Genomic DNA, 17,626 nt, shown 5'->3' on the forward strand with positions numbered 1-17,626 from the left:
AGTTTTTCATAATTAAAATGTTCCGTTTCTGTTTTTGTGAATGTCAACCATGATACAGAAGTGATTATTTATTTATTACAATAAAACCGCCTCTCCAACAGATTAAAAAAAAAGAAACGTGGATTTGAGTGATTTGTTTGCTTTTCTTACTTTCTATTCTATATTCATGTTTTTTGATTAAGACAACAAGATTAGAAGGAAGGAAAGAAGTTTGAGATCTATTTTTCTAGTTTCTTTTTTTGCTTTTTAACCTTTGGTGTGTGTGTGTGTTACAGTTAAAGTTCAAGTGTCTTATTACCACACGGTGAGGCTGGTGGACTTAATCTCAGTACAGATGGAATGACTGTGACAGTACACCACATACAGCATCTGTGCAAACGTAAAGGGCAGAGCATACTGCATACATATTCACAATTAAGCCGACTTTTGTGTTTTTATCGGCGGCACTGGAAAAGATTCGGAGGTTTCCCGTGAGACGGTGCTTTCTGTGTGTACGGAGGCCAGTTTGCAGCTTATGATCCTTGATTTCTTCGTTGTGTGCACAGATGTGTTTCCGTACCAGACAGCAGTCGATAGTGGCAGGATGCTCTGGGTTATGGCTGTGTAAAAACCTCCGCCTGACTGTTTCCTTGTTACCTTAATGGATTAATTTCCAAATGATCTCCACACTCTGCCATCAGAATCACATTCCTCAGTGCAATCAAGAATCACAGTAACAACACCTTCAGATTTCTACTTTTATTCATTTTTTTCTTAATCAAGCAAATGCATGTAAAAAATACATCTTCCTGTGATATTTCAATGAATATGCACAAACAGCAACACTTCATACGGAGAGTAATACATTCCATTCAAAAAACAGACAAAAGTATACGATCTTTGGATAGTACTGCAAGTATAATCCTTCGGGAGAAATACAGCCCCCCGGCCAGCTTTGCATAAAATCATATGGACTACGGCCACAAATAAATATTTGTTTAAGATACACCGTGAATGAGCTGCGCAACTGTGCAAAGAACACAAAGCGGCTCGGTGGTCCAGGCCGTGGATTCTCTAGCAGTAGTAAGTCAAAGGCCTCTGTGTGGTCTCCAAAAAAAGTCTCCCCACTCAGCCGAGGTTTCATTCGCGTTTTTTTCGTGAATGAGGCGTGAACGGCCGCACTGTTGCAGGCGAGCGACAGGTTCTCTGCTCATTAAGCGTTTGGTTCACTGTTAATAAAGTTCAGTGTATAAAGCCTCTAAGGTTCACCCAGCTGTCTCGTGTGGAGGATAATACAACACGGAGCGTCGAATAAACAACGAAGAATAACAATAAAAAAATCAGCAAAAACTTTTAAAGTCTCCACGGCAGAACGGGGATGTGAAGTGTTGCCACATTTGCTACATTCATCCAGAAACTCAAAGTAAAACAGCAGGCAACGGTCTCAAGGTACACAGAGTGTGGCAAAATGAAGGGGGACTCTCCACCAATCAGTCGCCAAAATCTGGGATGTCATCGTAGGAGTAACCTCGGTAACCCTTTGCGGCATAGTAGGCGATTCTCAAATGGTAAAACCCAGGAAGGAAAACGAGCAGTCCTATGATGATGACGGGAATGGTGCGGTCCGGGTGCTGAGAACACAAAGAAGAGCAGGAGGTGGGAGTGAGAGTCTGTGATGAGGGGTTACAAGAAGACATGTCTTTGTGTTTCAAAGCTTGGGAGGAATTGATCTACTTTAAGTGTGACTCAGACTCCCTGTTTACTCGCAAACATCAAAGACAGGAATACCCGTACTTGGTGACGTACGGCAGGACAGAAGCGTCGCATCGGGCTTTAACATTCTTATCTCCACGCCGCCTGCCAGCACGACTCAAACCTGCTCTGAATGAGGAAAAAGGGGTGCGCAGGAGGCGCGCGGAAGTGATGACTTCATCTTTCTGAGATCTGGTTCCCTGCTATTCATTAGTCATCTCACATAGGAGGGGGGGGGGGGGGGGGGGGGGGGGGGGCACTTACCACTGGGAGGCACGGGCACAGGTGTTTCATTTCACCACCAGATGGCAGCCTTGTGCACAGAGTTGCTGTGGCCCTCTCTGAGATGAGGAGGATTCTTCTTATTGAGGAGAATTGTTTTTGGAGTTTGACTAAAGGCACTTTTTTTATTCATTTTATTTGTTCTGGACCTTCAACCGCATCTCATGGTATGCTCAGTTGTTATGGAGATGGCTCACACTGTAGCTAGTAAGTGGACCTTGTGTTGAGTTTATCCAATAAACTCATCGTCTTTTTTTTGTCATTTTAGGGAACTGATCCTTGACTTCATAAATAAGTAATTTAAGTAAAGCGAAAGGATATGTCTTGCAACATGGGTTTCATTTGCCACTGCAATAGTTAGACACAAAAACACACACACACACACACACACACACACACTCAAGCTCACCCTCTACAGCCAAAATCAAAAAACAATGAAACAACTTTCTTTCAACCCAAAACTCCTACAAGGCCTTGCATTGGAACCTGCCTCTATCCCCAGCTTGAACCTTGTGTAATGTGTGGTGTTAGATATGCTATTTCAACTCGCGTGGGCTAATTGGCACGAAGACTGCTGAAATACTCGGATGCTGCCTTCGTGGCAGATCCAATTTTCTGCAAATACAATCTGCAGACTGGGTGAAAAAAATAAATAAAATACACACATTCCCATTAACCTCCCACTGATTATTACAAATACAATATGTGCCGGCGTAGAGTCATGATGTTAGGAAGCAGAAACCGCAGCAGGGGATCTACTGGAGTTGGCACTCCGAGCTAGGACATATCAAAATCGTTAGTTATATTCAAACACACACACACACACACACCCACACACACACACACACACAAGACCGTCGAGGGCCAGGAAAAATGAGAGCGTGGCAGAAAACTGGCAGCAGGGCAATAAAATGCCGGGACAACAGTTCAGCTACAGAATTTTAAAAACGAGATTAACTCGACGTGAGTGTTTTAATTACTGCATGAGTTGACATTCTGGAGGCCGTGTTGGCTCTCTAGATGTGTCAAAACTAGGGCTGGGTATCACACCGAGATACTTTCCTGGTACTGACTGAAATGTTTTCAAACTGTAGCACCAAACTGTCAAGTGCCCATAGAGAGGGGAACAAGGCCCTTCATGTGTGTGTGTGCGCTGAATAACTGGTAACTAGCGTGTACTAGGGCCCTTCGTAGCTACCTTACACCACTGGAGAAGAGTGATACCACTCTCATGCCTTTATGGTGAATATGACCGGCAGCTTAGCTTAGCACAAAGACACAGGTAGCCTGGCTCTGTCCCAAGGTAACAAAATACACCTCGTCACTGCACCGGGCCAAGCTGGCGCACACAAATTCAGTTTTTGAAAGGTTTAACATATATTATAATGTATTATTGGTGAGCCTTGGAGGCGTTGGTGGGTGGATTTTGTTACCTGCCTGTGCTTGGCGACACATTTTGTAATTAAAAAGATAAATAAAAGAGCGTCTTTAGTTCACACATAGGAGCAACATAAAAATATATGTACCTTCCAAGCGGGAAATACACTCGGAGCAGACAGGAGGCGGGCAGCTCAGACAGAAACATTTTAGTCACAAATGGATTTTCAGGAGAACAAGGCTGACGGGGTATTTACTGTCAGTTTTAAGGAACCCAAACATTATGGGGGAATGTGACAGGCCTCACAATAAGCTCTTTGGCAACAGAACAAGAAATTCTCTTTCAATTGATACTAAAGACACATTTCAACTGCCGTCCAAGTGTACTGACAACATATCTGGATGCGAGACCCATCGATGTAATTCGCCACTTTGAACAGACTTTATTGCGTTAACGGACCAAACTCACCTCGACCTTTATGATTCCTGACAGAAGAAGGGCCCCGAAGACTATCAGCAGGGAGCCAATCAGAAACAGGAATATCGCCAGAGCGATCGCCTTGTACGGGACCTTTGGTGGGCTTTTCTTGAACTGTGAAGCGTTCAATTGTTGGGACAAAAACACATGACATTTAAGTGGGGTTTTTTTCACCATTATGTTTAATCATTGCAGAAACTGTAGCTTGCCTCAACATTTGTAAGTACTGCACTTTCATAATTAATTCTACAATCATTTCGGTTTGCATCAAAAACAAAATTAGCCGGCGTTAACCACCAGCAAACACTGTACACAGACACAAAACAGGAAACGTTTTATCAGACTTGTTATTTTGCGGGCAGAAACTAATAGCTGGTGTTATCTCTCTGGGATAATCACAGAAGGCTTTTGGCACATCACCAGGAAGACATTAATATGGATTTATCTCAAATGTAATGCCAGGAGCCCTAATAGCTGCATTAGGGTTAATAATTACCAGGCTCCTGGCCAAACCATGTCTCTCACCTGTAAGTCTATGTAACCGTCGTCATCAGCAGCCAGCCGTGAATACTTGACCTTGTTGTTAGATATTCCAACACCCAACATATTCCCTCTGGTCGCCTTCATTAAGAGCTGTTTGGACGGACAGACAGAGAGAGGTATAATCATTCAGACTGTCTCCGCGGTATTCTGTGACTGCTGTAACCTGTGCTGAGAACAGTTTTTCAGCAGAAGGTGCTCATGCCCTCTTGTCATCTCCAGTGTCGCTTCTGCGGGAAAATGTCAGCACTGAACTGGCCTTTTCCATTCAGCGCCGGACAGTAACTGGCTGTTACTGTTGAAAGCCTTTATTAGAAAAATGAGAGGTTTGCAGCACGCTGTCTGAGTGGGTTCGGTGTAGCTTCTGATCTTTCTGCTTTTCTACAAAACCTGCCCAGAACAGGGACTATTTATTCCACGTGTACACACAGCAAGAACGAAAGAAGAAAATTACCACAACACTGATCTGCCCCGAAGGGACTCAGAGAAGTGTGATGACACATTGCGATCTGATCATCCTCGAGGCCTGAAGTTTTGTTTATGTTGGAGATATTTGGCTCTGTGAATAAGTTGCACCCACAGCAGACTAAACCCAGGAATAAAAACTGTTGTTTCCAGCTTGAACAGAGCACAGATGAGCTTTTCAGAAACATTCTGTTGTGTTGCCGGCAGCCGTCACATTAACTCGCCACAGAGCCCTTCGAATGCAGGAGAGCTCCAGGTTATGGCTCCTGTGAAGTCGAAGCGCTCGCTGCAGAAAGGGAATGCTGTGGATTTAGCGAAAAATGGGGGAAAAGTGTTTACGAGAGCTTTTCTGGATGTCCCTGTATTATCTGAGAAAAACATACGCGAAGCTTGGAAGCTACAAAGACGTGGGAGTGTTCGTCAGTATTCATCTGGGTTGGTTTAAGGGAGACGGAACCTTTCGTGCAAATACTTCTCCACAAGATTGCTTCAGCTGAAGAGCAGCATTTTTACAAAGGGTGTTCCCTGATCAGTTGTTGTTGATGATGGCGGCGGAGAGCGCCGTCTCAGGTGTTCAATTGTTTTCGATGCTCTTGCTACAGACCTGTATAAACTCACTGACATTGTGAAGAGGCCTGCAGGACATCCCTAATTATAAGAGACCCCCCCCCCCCCCCCAACAAACTGTGGACAACCATCAACTTGACGACGACCTGAATGTGCTTCACCGCAAGCTTGACGAACGCACATTCACATCACGATGTGTGTGTGTCGACACAGAAGTTCAGGAAGGCGCCGGCCCAGACGGCGTGCAGCCCTCCTTTCTGAGAGTCTATGCTGACCAGCTGGCCCCCCCATCTTCACACAGATCTTTAATAGATCACTGGAGTCGTGTGAAGTCCCCCCCGCTTCAAAAGCTCCACTATCATCCCGGCCCCTGAGAAACCCTCCATCACAGATTTTAATGACTTCAGGTCTGTCGCTCAGACGTGTGGGGTCATGCAATCCTTCGAGAGACTGGTGCAGGTCCACTTGAAGAGCATCACAGGACCCCTGCTGGAACCCCCTGCAGTTTGCCTACCGGGCAAACAGGTCAGCGGATGATGCTCTCAACGTGGGACTGCCCTACATCCTGCAGCACCATGCAGGGACATACAGGAAGCACGGATCTGGGACCTCAGCTCAGCTCGGCGTTCAACACCAACATCCCAGACATCCTCTGCTCCAAACTCACCCATCCGTCGGTTTATCACAAACTTCCTGACAGAGGGGAGGCAGCAGGTGAGGCTGAGGAAAATCCCACCCAGCATCCGGACCATCAACCCCCCCCCCCCCCCCCCCCCCATCATCATCCTCATTGTATACCGTAGTAGAACATCCTGGTGTTTTTGACATAATGCATTTGACATACTGGATATTTTCCGGCATACTAAATAGTTTGGTAGTGTTGGTATTGAAACACACAGTGCATCTGCTGCGGAAGCCTTCAGAGAACAAGGCCCAGCAGAGGATTAGTCCTTGCGCCAACTCAGCAAGTTCAACCTGCCTCAGGAGCTGCCGATCCAATTTTACACTGCAACGATTCACTCTGTTCTCTGCACATCCATCACCGTGTGCTTTCCGATCAGCCACCAAACGGGGCAGGGAACAGGCTACAGCGAACAGTCAGGAGGAGTGCAGAAAAGAAATCACTGGCGCCAGGACGTACACACCTCCATCCCTGCAGACCCTTCACAACCTGGTCACAAGCTGTTCCAACTCCTCCCATCTGGTAGCAGCTACAGAACGCCATACGCCAACGCATCCAGACACAAGAACAGTTTGTCTCCACGGGCCTGATGAACACTTAACACCTGTCACAAAGGAACACTAACAATAACGCTGTGACACCAACATGCCGCTGTACCGGTCAGTTACAGCCTATGTTTTGTCATTTAAATACACGCTGTTTTTAAACATGCAATTATCATCACTGTCAAATATAAGCACACTGTGTGTAGCCTGCTGTCATGTCCGCCCACCTCATGTGAATAAATCAACCAGTTACATTATTCATTCCATATTTATTCCAACAACCATTGTACTTTTTTTATTTATTTTTTGCTTACCGTTTACAAATGTGTTGACCGAATTTTCATACTCAAACTATTCAGCGAGCCGGTACGGAAGCATTCTTTATTTATGAACATGCATGTATTATATATATAATGTTATTCATACATCCTACAATTGCACACACACACATTTTATGGTATGTTTTAAAGACTGATGCTGATGTTTTTTTTGGCTATTGTATTTATATGTATTTTTTGTATTGTATTATTATTGATACACAATGCAAGGGTTTTGTATTCCTACTCCATTACCACACCCTTGAATCAGCATTGTTACACCACTGAAGTCATATATGGGGACGGGGTTGTGGTGCTGTGACGCAGTAAAACCCTGGCTTCCCTAAATTACGTTAAGCTCGTTTAATCTTTTAATGCGTGACAGGTTGTGTATATGGCACTCACACCTCTATGGTACTTGTTTTAGTTCATCACTGTATCGCCTGTGAACGACCTATGTAACGTATACATTAACGTTAATGTATGAGCATGATGTTCCGGTATCATTTCCTCCTGTATCCTGCAGCTGTATCATGTCTCACTGTGTCGTCACGTAAAGATGCATACTACTACTGCTAAAACATCCAAAGGGAAAAGTAAACGAGAATAGTTTTGCATCATGCCCACAAGTGTAACGTCACGTTAAGTTTAAATTCACAATCCTCCTCGTGTTATCTAGGTTAAACCATGTAACGTCACATATGGCTAATTACAGGCTAATAAACAAGCAGCTCCTGTGCATTTAAAACGTTATGGAGCAGAGTTTCTTTTTGTCCCGCACGCAAGTCCAGATGAAGCAGTTCACTGCTGGGGGAACTATAGCTAACCTGCTTTGTTTACGTCTACTCATACCTAATTAGCTGGAGCATTAGCTTCTTAGAAGTTACGCCATCAAACTCGAGCTAACGTAACACGATAAAAAACGCAAACGGCTTTGATGAAAAGCTCGTTTCTTCTGCTCGGTCACCTCTTACCTTCACTCGAGGTTTAATTGACACCGTCGGTGTCGTTATCTGTGGCGGACTGCTCCTCCACGGCGCCACATCGACTTTGTTTTCATTGATGGAAATCTGCGTCAACTTCCTTGTTTTTGAGCATTGCGCATGCGCACAGAAATCTTCTCCTGATCCTTGTCCTGGTGAAGTTCACAGGCTTCGTGTCGAAGTTTTCCATCCATATTGTGGCCGATCAAAGTGGGCTGATGATCCAATCCTACACACATCAAGAAATCCACTTCATTAAAAGTGCAGAGGTGGACGTATCAAAAACAAAGGTTTTGCAGCCAAATAGCCCGATTCACCATAATATTGCTACTGATTGATTGGTTAAATATTATCATTGGAATATTATTGTTAATGAAAATGAAAGCAATTTAATGTTGTGCCAGGTTTATATAAAATAGCATTATATTGTATTATTATTTAGAAAAGTGTAAAGTAAATGATATGACTTAAAGCACCTCAATACTGCACTTCAGTACAATAGTTGATTAATATACTTTATGTTCTTTATGTAGTTGGTTATCAAATACTTTATTTAAAAACTACAATAATAACAGAAAAAAAAGCCTACCTGTTCCAACACTGTCACATCAATAAAATAAAGAGACATTCTTATTGTGGGATTTGTCTTTGCGTCGGACTTCTGTGTGCTGTCTTCTCTGTCCTTACCTTGGCCACTCTCCTCTCCGAGGTCTTTCACTGGTCTTCTTCACATGTCCTTCAGTGAATTACATAATATTGAAAGATTCAAACATTTTGGCAATGCAAAATTGTGTTTGATTTCTTTTTAAAAGAACCCACGCTTGAACTATTAGGTGCTACATACAGTACATGGTGTCCTTGCTGGCTGTGTGTTTTTTAATTAGATTTATGTAAGCTCAAACGAATGTAACTGAAGGATATGCATCTTTACCCTCCACTCAAAATTCCAGACACGTATCCTTGTGTTTGTCAATGCTGTTTTTCTTTTTGTTAGATTTCTATCGCACTCTTTTCTTTTTTTATTTGAAGCTTCATACCTATTTATTTTTATTTTACTTTAAACTTTGTAATCACATTCCGGTCTATTTGCTGATTGTCTCTGCAGCTGTTTGGTTAAGTGGAAAGTAAATGGCACTGCACTATCAGAAAAAAGATCCTTCCCTTTGAGCTCTGTAAGTGGATTGCCTGTTGTGACAGTCAGTCACATTATTAGTGGATTTTTAAAAACTGATGATATTCCTAATGTTTTTGTTATAAAGCTGCAAAGAGCTGTGAGAGAAAACATGCATTTTCTATTTACACCAGATTTGGATTCTTTGTACTGTGACAACTTAATTTGTGCAAATGAAAGGATGACTCTCTCGTTAAACCCACACAAACTCTTTTGTATTTTGAAGCTCTGGGATAGAAAACAGATATACGCAGCCTGTGTTCTGTATGGAACCGCCATCATCTTGCAGCGAGCTACTTTGTGTCCTGATAAGTGAATGCTCTGTGCACCAGCATAGAGGTAGTTTGTTATGTTTGTGATTTTTTTACCATATTATCTGGTGTCTGCAACAAATCTCCATAGAACAACAATCTCGAATTGTAGCCTACAGACATATTAATTTGAATACAAACATGTATCAATCAGATTAGAATAAATGCAGTGTGTTCCAATCAAATCATATCAACCGAGGAACAATATGACGAATGATTGCTGCGCTGCCAAAAACTAATCTTTACAGCCTTTGCAGACTATGAAAGGGCATTTAACTAAAGTAACCTAATTCAAGTACCACAATATTAAAGCAACGTCACTTCATTACTTTACGTTACTTTAGGATAACCTCCAAAGACAAGAGAAAAGGAAAATGCTCAAATGTTGCCATTATTTTGTAAGTAAAGCAGAAAAAATGAACAACCTCACATCACTGTGCAAATCCTGCCTTCCAGCTGTGAACATTCTGTCATCATCAAAGGACTAATATTAACTTGGAGCAGCAGCAATAACCATTAATTAAAATAAATTAACCTATATGCAGATTTCCCCGTTTGTCCTCTATTAAACAAAGTGTCTTTTCATGCAGCAAAAATGATAATCTTTATTAACTGGGAGTGCGTAAACCATCATGCTTTGTGATAACTTCCACTGTACAGTGATGGTATTCCCCTTTATTGCTTTATATGCAAAATAACGGTGAAGTTTCCACCCAGCAAAATTGTATTTTTTCACCAATGTTAGAGGCCACTGTCTGAAACTCGTGACGGGAAGGTAGAACCTTCTCGCCGCGACAGCAGATGTCTGGTGTTGTTTTCACCTTGTGAGTGGGCACACGCGAAGTAGCTGAGGCTGATGGGAGTGTCATTAGTTTTGCAGGTATTCAGTCATGAACCGAAGTATTGGACACATTTAAATTTTAAAATGATGATGGTGCCACATGAAAAGTTATGGGATTGCCAAAGTGAATGCAAATCATCCTAATGGGGACACGAACGTCCGTACAGAATTGCATTGCAATTCATCCAACTCATGATGAGGCTAACATGGCTACAAATAATAATAACCAATCCTGTGATAGGATCACACGAGACGCAGCGCCCACTGGGGATAGGGGCATAAATTACCCTTTCCCCACTTCCAACAACCCTACTTCTGGCACCCATTGCTCGGACCACAGCCATATTCACTTCTGCCTTCATTTTGATATCAACTACACACCTGTAAAGTTGTGTGACTGCATCTTACACAGTTGTTACGCTATCACAGCAACAAATCTCTCCACAGACAAACAACAATATTAACAGCTGGTAAAGTACTCAAAACTCTTCTGTGGCAGTTTCTGCTACAGTAGGTTGTCTCCAGGACCACATTTTGCCATGAGGACACATACACAGACTCAAAATGGCTGGTAATAAGTTAACACAGGCATCTTTATAGATATCCACATCTGCTTTTGAAGTTTGGTTTGTGAAAATATTGTACCAACGAGTGAACATCCCTTTTCACATAAAACAAGTCAAAAAACCACAAACAACCACATTCACGGCATTTTGGGTAGCAGCTGCAGTAGCCTTGAAAGAATAACAAGTGCATACATGGAGGGAACAAACTGTTTGAGCCTGCAGTATTTTTCTACTAATGGCAGGAAACCAGGGCCCTTTGCAGAGGACTTACTGTGCTCAAATATAAACTCTAAATAAGACAAGACAGCTACACACTACTGTGATCATTGTGAGAAATCCAGACAGTCCAGAGTAAGTCAATTAAAAAAAGACTACTGGAAAAGCCTTATTATAACAATCATCCAAGTCATTACTAACAAAATGAAATACACTCCAAGTGTTCTATAATAAATCGAATAGTGCCAGAAACAGACCCCTTCACAACTGAGAAAATCTAGAAGAAGTCATCTCCACTCCTAAAAGCACTTCATGAACAAACTATTCTCAGAACTCGTGGCTTCCCAGAGTTTTACAAACATCATCCATATTGCTATATTTGAACGTTCTTCATTATGCCAGTCGGTGCATTTAATAAAATAGATATGATCAAATGAATAAAACATTTGTGAGGTACAGGGTGCACATGCAGCGCAGCACACCATCTATCAATTGCCTTGTGGCACTTTAATAACACGTAAAAAAACCTCCGGTCATCGGAAAGTGCTGAAATAATTGCTGATGAAAATGAACACCAAAATGGATTCTGTGGTGTGCCTGCTACACTGGAAAATCGTACTTGGCCTGCTCCAGCCTAATCTTTTTATTCACATTTATGTTCACGCCTTCCACCGCTCCAGCAGTCATAAACCAAAACTCCTGAGATGAGCACGCTGCCTCGTCTGCTGGCAGGACATCCTGTTCACCTCGACAGGCACATAATGCACCAGCCGTCGTGCTGTAAAGTATCTCTCTGCTCATCCTTTCTTGACCTCTAAAAAGGGTTTTGTCTCACAAAACCACTTCGTCAGGTTTACGAAGTGAAGGTAGTACAAGTATGGAAACACGTAACAAACATCACTAATGTTACTTTAAAATAACTCAACACAGGTCTCCAGGTTGAAGGTCCTGTGTTTGTTGTGTTTGTGTTTGGCGCATTTTCTCTGGGCGTCTAATAATGACCCGGATAGGTTTACATTGTAGTAACTTGAAAGCCTGGTGCGTCCCATACGGACACTAAAGGGAACCTTGTGCATCAGTATCAGACACCAGATGGCGTGATAAAGCGTCTGTGTTTGACGCCATGGGAATGTGAATGGGCCGCTAGTCCGCCCTATTCACATCAATGAAGATAGACTAAATATTAGAGACCCCTCTTCATAAACACAATTTTATTCAAAGCCACCAAAATAGCCATGAAGGAGAATCAACACCTCTCTAAAACGGTTTCAACAAATACATTCCAAAGTATAACCTTCATGAAGGTAGGATGTATTGCAAAGCAGTTGTATTGGACATTAACTTTAGCTGGGCGCACAGGTGCCGATGCTGCAGATGTTGTTCATAGTTATGTTCACATGACATGCATAAATGTGTGTGCGTGCATGCTTGTGTGTGTGCAAAAGGGTTTGTTTGTGGTTGCATTTCTGCAGACACTGTATACATTTATGAAAATATGTGCATGCATGTAGATTCTGGTTGGTGCATTCATTCATGCATGCATGCATATCTGTGTTGTATGCTGATGTGTGACTGTACATATACTGTTTGGAAAATACAGCTGTATTTATGTTATGTCTGCTAGTTTCATTTATTTTACTTTGAGTGGCTTTTAGTACACAGACGTCCTTGAAGAAATTAATGAAGGCATAGTTATAAATAAGGAAATAAATCAATGTTTCTCTCAATTTTAAACCTTAAATCTTAAGGAACTTTGGGCCCTTAAATAAAAGATGAATGTTGCTAGAGTCAATAAATTATCTCAATCCTTATCACAAATCATTGAATGTAAAAGTAATATCTTGCCCAAGCAAACGGACCAATTTGATAGTGACATGTACGGATTGACAGAACCAGTTAGTTGTCTGCTTATTCAAATAAATGCAGCCGCCACGGCATTAGCAGTAATTATTAGTACATTCTTAGAGCCGGCTTAACCAGGTGCCAGCTATTAATTGCATGCCAACGGGCCACCTTTCCATTTCATTTCCATTGGATTTTTTTCCTCTTCTTGCCCAGACTTCTTACATCCATCCTGGTTTTCTGTCAACCCCAGAGGCTTTATAAGTAAATGAAACAAAAGTGCTCATTTCAAATTCCATTTACCCATTTCTAAGTGCATTCCATTATTAATTGCCCCCCCCCCCCAATGGAAAAAAGTCCAATGGAATCACAGGCATCCAGCATCTCTGCAGATCCCTGCCCTACACAGGAAATCAAATTAGGATTGACATCATGTCTTTGAACCGCCTACCTTGCTTTGACTAAACAGGGAAGGAAAACAAACAATGTCATACGTTTGATGGATGCAAGTGCACCATCAGCCTCTCTTTAGAAATGATCTGTGGTCTGAGAAGGCAGCACAGAGACGGGTGTAATTTTCCCAGCTCAGAGCATCTCCTGCCAGTGTGCCAGCATGTCGGGACATTACGTAGGTTGCTCAGCATGCTGGGGAAATAATAAGGCATGCCTGTTAGACCCATAGAAACAGGCGTAGAATGATATATTGAGATCATTTTCAATACTGCATAATATCATATGAAGGCTTATTTTCTGCAACCCAATACCTGAGATGTTAAACCCACTCTTGGCTAACCCCCAGACTAATGGGCTGCAAGGCGTCGTAAATCACACTGCTGCACAGTGATGCATTCAGGCAATCGTCTCAAAGTCATTGTATCAGACATTTCATACAACTTTGCCAAAAACAAAACTGAATTCACCAAGCTGCCTGCCAGAGTAACAGCAACTGAATGGCGACGATGTACTCAGCAGTGTGTGTATAGTCCCGGTAGCTGTTAGCCAAGCACACGGTCCAAAACACTAAAGGTGAGAGCACTCAGCTGTGTTATCACTGGCAGACCCTGTACCAGCCGGGGGCCGGTTAAGACTAGTGAGTGAGGAGTCAGCAGGCAGTCAGTGGCAGTATAAAATATCAGGTCTTTTGAGAAAGTGTGAGTCACCACAACCCCGACGGGTCCTGCAGCCAAAACTATTGCAGCAGAATGCAAGATTAGCCGTGGACAGACACAGAAGTGCACACTCAATCACGGATGCAAGCGTGACTGATCGCATGATCCTCCTGATGGAGATAGCAAAAACACTGTGATTGCCTTCAGCAGGCATTTGGCATTAAGGCAGAATATCATTAGCATTTCATTTGGCAAAGTATTGGATTGCTTTTGAGTTGAGTGTGGCAAAAACAAATATCCACCCACTGCAGACAGCAGTGCAACTGCAGTATCCCCCCCCCCCCCCAACCCAGTGCGACAAGCTTTTTCGAGGCTGACTCATAGAAAAAGCTTAAGAGCAGTCAACTAAGAGCTCTATGTGTACTTGTAATCAGTTGCAGCACACCAGTTTTATGTTTATAGCAACTATAGCTGAACTTTCACACTGAATCTAATAACAAGTAGTATATTTGTAGGCCTAATGAACACAGCTGTGATAGTTTGATAAATCAGACACTGCAGATATTTCAAAATTGTACAATTTTGTGGACTTCGGCATGTCCTAGGACTTTTACAAGGGCCCTGACGGATGAAAAAGGTTGAAAAACTCCATATATTTGCTCAAATAAAAATGCCTTGAGAGAACTAACAAATCTGCATATTGTGGAGAAGTATAAAATAATCTCCACATATCTCCTGGAGCTTGAAAACAGGCCAGCGGGACATTACGGTTTCAGATAGGTACGGATCGGACATGCAGGAGATTTTCATTAGGATTAAAGAGATACAAAGGCTATAAAGTAGTTTAAAAGCCTTTTGGGTTTATTTTACTGGGAAAATAAGATAATAGTCCTTTTCTTAAAACACCAATAAAATGTTACAAGAGTGAACATCCTCTAGATTCTGTGTTTTACGGTAGATCAGCCGCCTTCACCCAACTTGATTTCTTATTTCCCTTTTAATTTTCCCAACCTGCGAGGTTGGTGGCACCTTTTTTTGCTAAGCTGAGTATATTAAAAGTTTCAGGAGCTCTGTAAATAGTTTCTGAATGTCTCGTCTCGTTTCCTCATTAATGGAATCATCCAGGATGCTGGTGTTCAGCCAGCCTCGCTCCTGCATTCAAGCAGCAAACTGGAGGAACAATTAGGCGCACTAATCTCATGAGAGCAAGCCTTTACCTCCCTATGAATAATTTAGCATTTAACCAGCTGAAGCTGATAACAACAAAATGTATTTCCCTCTGCCAAGCGGAGGCTGCAGCCGCCGGAGTTCCTCCCCCCCCCCCCCACACACAATTGTAACCATTTCCTGATGTCTGAAGTCAGCGAATGGGAGAGAACATCAAATATGAGAGGATGCTCCGAGCGCTTCAGCGCAGTAATGTTTCTATGAGATGCCGGTCCACCCAAGGCGAGGACCCTGACCTTTAAAGTGAAAGAGTTTAATTATTTTTTATTTGCTTGAAAGGTAACAAGTTCAACAAAAAATCTGCAGACAGGGGCTGAATATACCCAAACCAGAAACACATGCCCATGGGATAAATGACTAAGATAGATCAATTTCAGGGCAGAAAAGTCGAAATGTTCTGCTATTGCATGGGCACCGGTGAGAGTGTCCGTCGGCAAGCTACAAATCGCAGGTTAGCAAACTGGCTTAGATTCAATAATCGCTCGGATCAAGAAAATGGAGAGTAGGGAATAGCAAGAAGAGGATGGAAGACTCCTCTTATTGAAGTCTTAAGTGCAGTTTGAGTGTGTGAGTCATCCTCTAAAGTTTGAAAAAATAAATGTCAAGCTGTCGTTTCAGTGCAGGAACACAACTCTTCATAGCTTACATCTGATAGAGCTCCATGACCTGTGCAAATGAGCCGCCGGGTTCAGGAAAAGAATAATAGACGAACGCCTCTTCCCTAAAAAAAACTGCCTTAGGTCTCTCTGTGTTTACGCCTCTTAGATCTTCACACAGAGCAACTTGACACATATACCTTTAAGGTGTGTCGAGTTGCTCCGTTTTGTATTTTTAGTGCCACTTGTTTTGTCATAAGTCAAAATGTCTCTACAGTAAATATTCAGTACTTAAGTCAATTAGTTAATCTTTAATTAAGTGTGTGGGAGGCAACTCTTCTCCAATATATCATGATTTATTCCTCAAACAATGTCAGCTTTCCCTGAAACCATTTCCAGTTGTTTTATATAGATAGCAAAATAATTACAACGCGTTTGTATATATACATAAACAGTGGTGGGCCGTCAGGGCCAGCTAAGCCTTCTCTGCTGGCCTAAACAGAATCAAAGTTATAGCTATTTCATAATTTAATAATTTTTCACAAATATACTACATGTAGTATAATTTTTTTTTTCCATTATCTTATTTTCACATTGCACAGCTCCTGTCTTCCTCTGTTGCTCTGCTTCCAGCCTGCAGCGCTGCTTCCAGTGCAACTTGTTTTAAGGAGAGCTTTTATCCAATCAGATTCAGCCCTTATTTCTCTATGTAAGGAGAGAGGCCCGATGCCCGCTAGAGAGGCTATGTAGTATATGGGGACGATATGGTTGATTGTCATAGTCTTCAACCAATCAGATATTTAGTTTGACATGTTGGGCGTATTCATTGACGTGCCAGTGGTACCGAGGTAGCGTCCTAAGTACGTCTGCATTAACGTGCGCTGTGATTGGTCAGTGGGCCAGCGTGACTTTTGTCAAACAGAAAGCTAGCTAGCAGATGTTAGTATTTAGTAAGAGTTCTGGTTGAAACATATGTAAGTGAAGTTATGACATTGACATGACATTTTTAGCATTTTTTTTTTAACACTGAAGGAGGAGGAGAAATGGATTTGGGAGTTACGGACTTTGTTAACAAAGAAAGGAGGATGGACTTTGTTTTTAAGTGAAGGCAGCTGTGGTCAGTGAACTGCTTTCATTTTTACATCTGCAGTAGCGTTACTACTGTGTTCATTTGTCTATCGTGTCGTTTCCCCGCTAAGCTAGTTTAGCTTAGCCTCCCTGAACACATGCAGGGCCTCAGCTGTTTTTTGTTATTGTTCCGGGTTCAAAAGCACAGCCCATTGTCTGTTACGTGAGCACAGTCCACCGAAAACATAATATTTCCCACAATTAAGATTCTGCATTTTCCAAATGCACTAGTATTATTCAAACGTATTGTTCGGTTCGTAAGCCTCGTACCGAACGGTTTAATATGAATACGTGTATTGTTACACCCCTAGAACAGTAGCTCAATAGGACAGCACAGAAGGCCCAGGTGTAAAATGCACGGCCCGCCACTGTACATAACATATTGGCATTTCTTTTCCGTTTCAAAATAACAGTAGGGTTGAAGTTAAAACATTGAGAAAAATGTTTTTTTAGGTAAATCAACTTCCCAGTATGAACACATGAGTTTTTTTTACTTCCTCTGTTCATTTGAATGAGCCAGAGAACGAGACTGGACCGACGGCTGGGAGGCCAAGAAGTTGAAAAAGATTCTGAGGCTGACTGACCGCAGTTATTACAAACTCTACAAATCATCCTGAGGGAAACGCAACCGTCTAAACAAACCTTCATGGCA

At 42.3% G+C, this 17,626-nt stretch overlaps 1 protein-coding gene across 1 annotated transcript; it reads right to left on the reverse strand.

The window, feature by feature from the left end:
* Positions 1-723: 723 nt before the first annotated feature.
* tmem230a (transmembrane protein 230a) lies at positions 724-8,062 on the reverse strand. The gene is made up of 4 exons (XM_079179521.1): positions 7,959-8,062; positions 4,394-4,501; positions 3,860-3,982; positions 724-1,610 (listed from the first exon to the last, which is right to left on the reverse strand). The coding sequence occupies exons 2-4, from the start codon at positions 4,493-4,495 to the stop codon at positions 1,470-1,472; spliced, it is 366 nt and encodes a 121-aa protein (XP_079035647.1). The 5' UTR covers positions 4,496-4,501; positions 7,959-8,062; the 3' UTR covers positions 724-1,469.
* Between the last annotated feature and the right edge of the window lie 9,564 nt (positions 8,063-17,626).

The sequence above is a fragment of the Pholis gunnellus genome (assembly GCF_910591455.1).
Source record: "Pholis gunnellus genome assembly, chromosome: 18".
NCBI classification, from domain to species: Eukaryota; Metazoa; Chordata; class Actinopteri; order Perciformes; family Pholidae; genus Pholis; species Pholis gunnellus.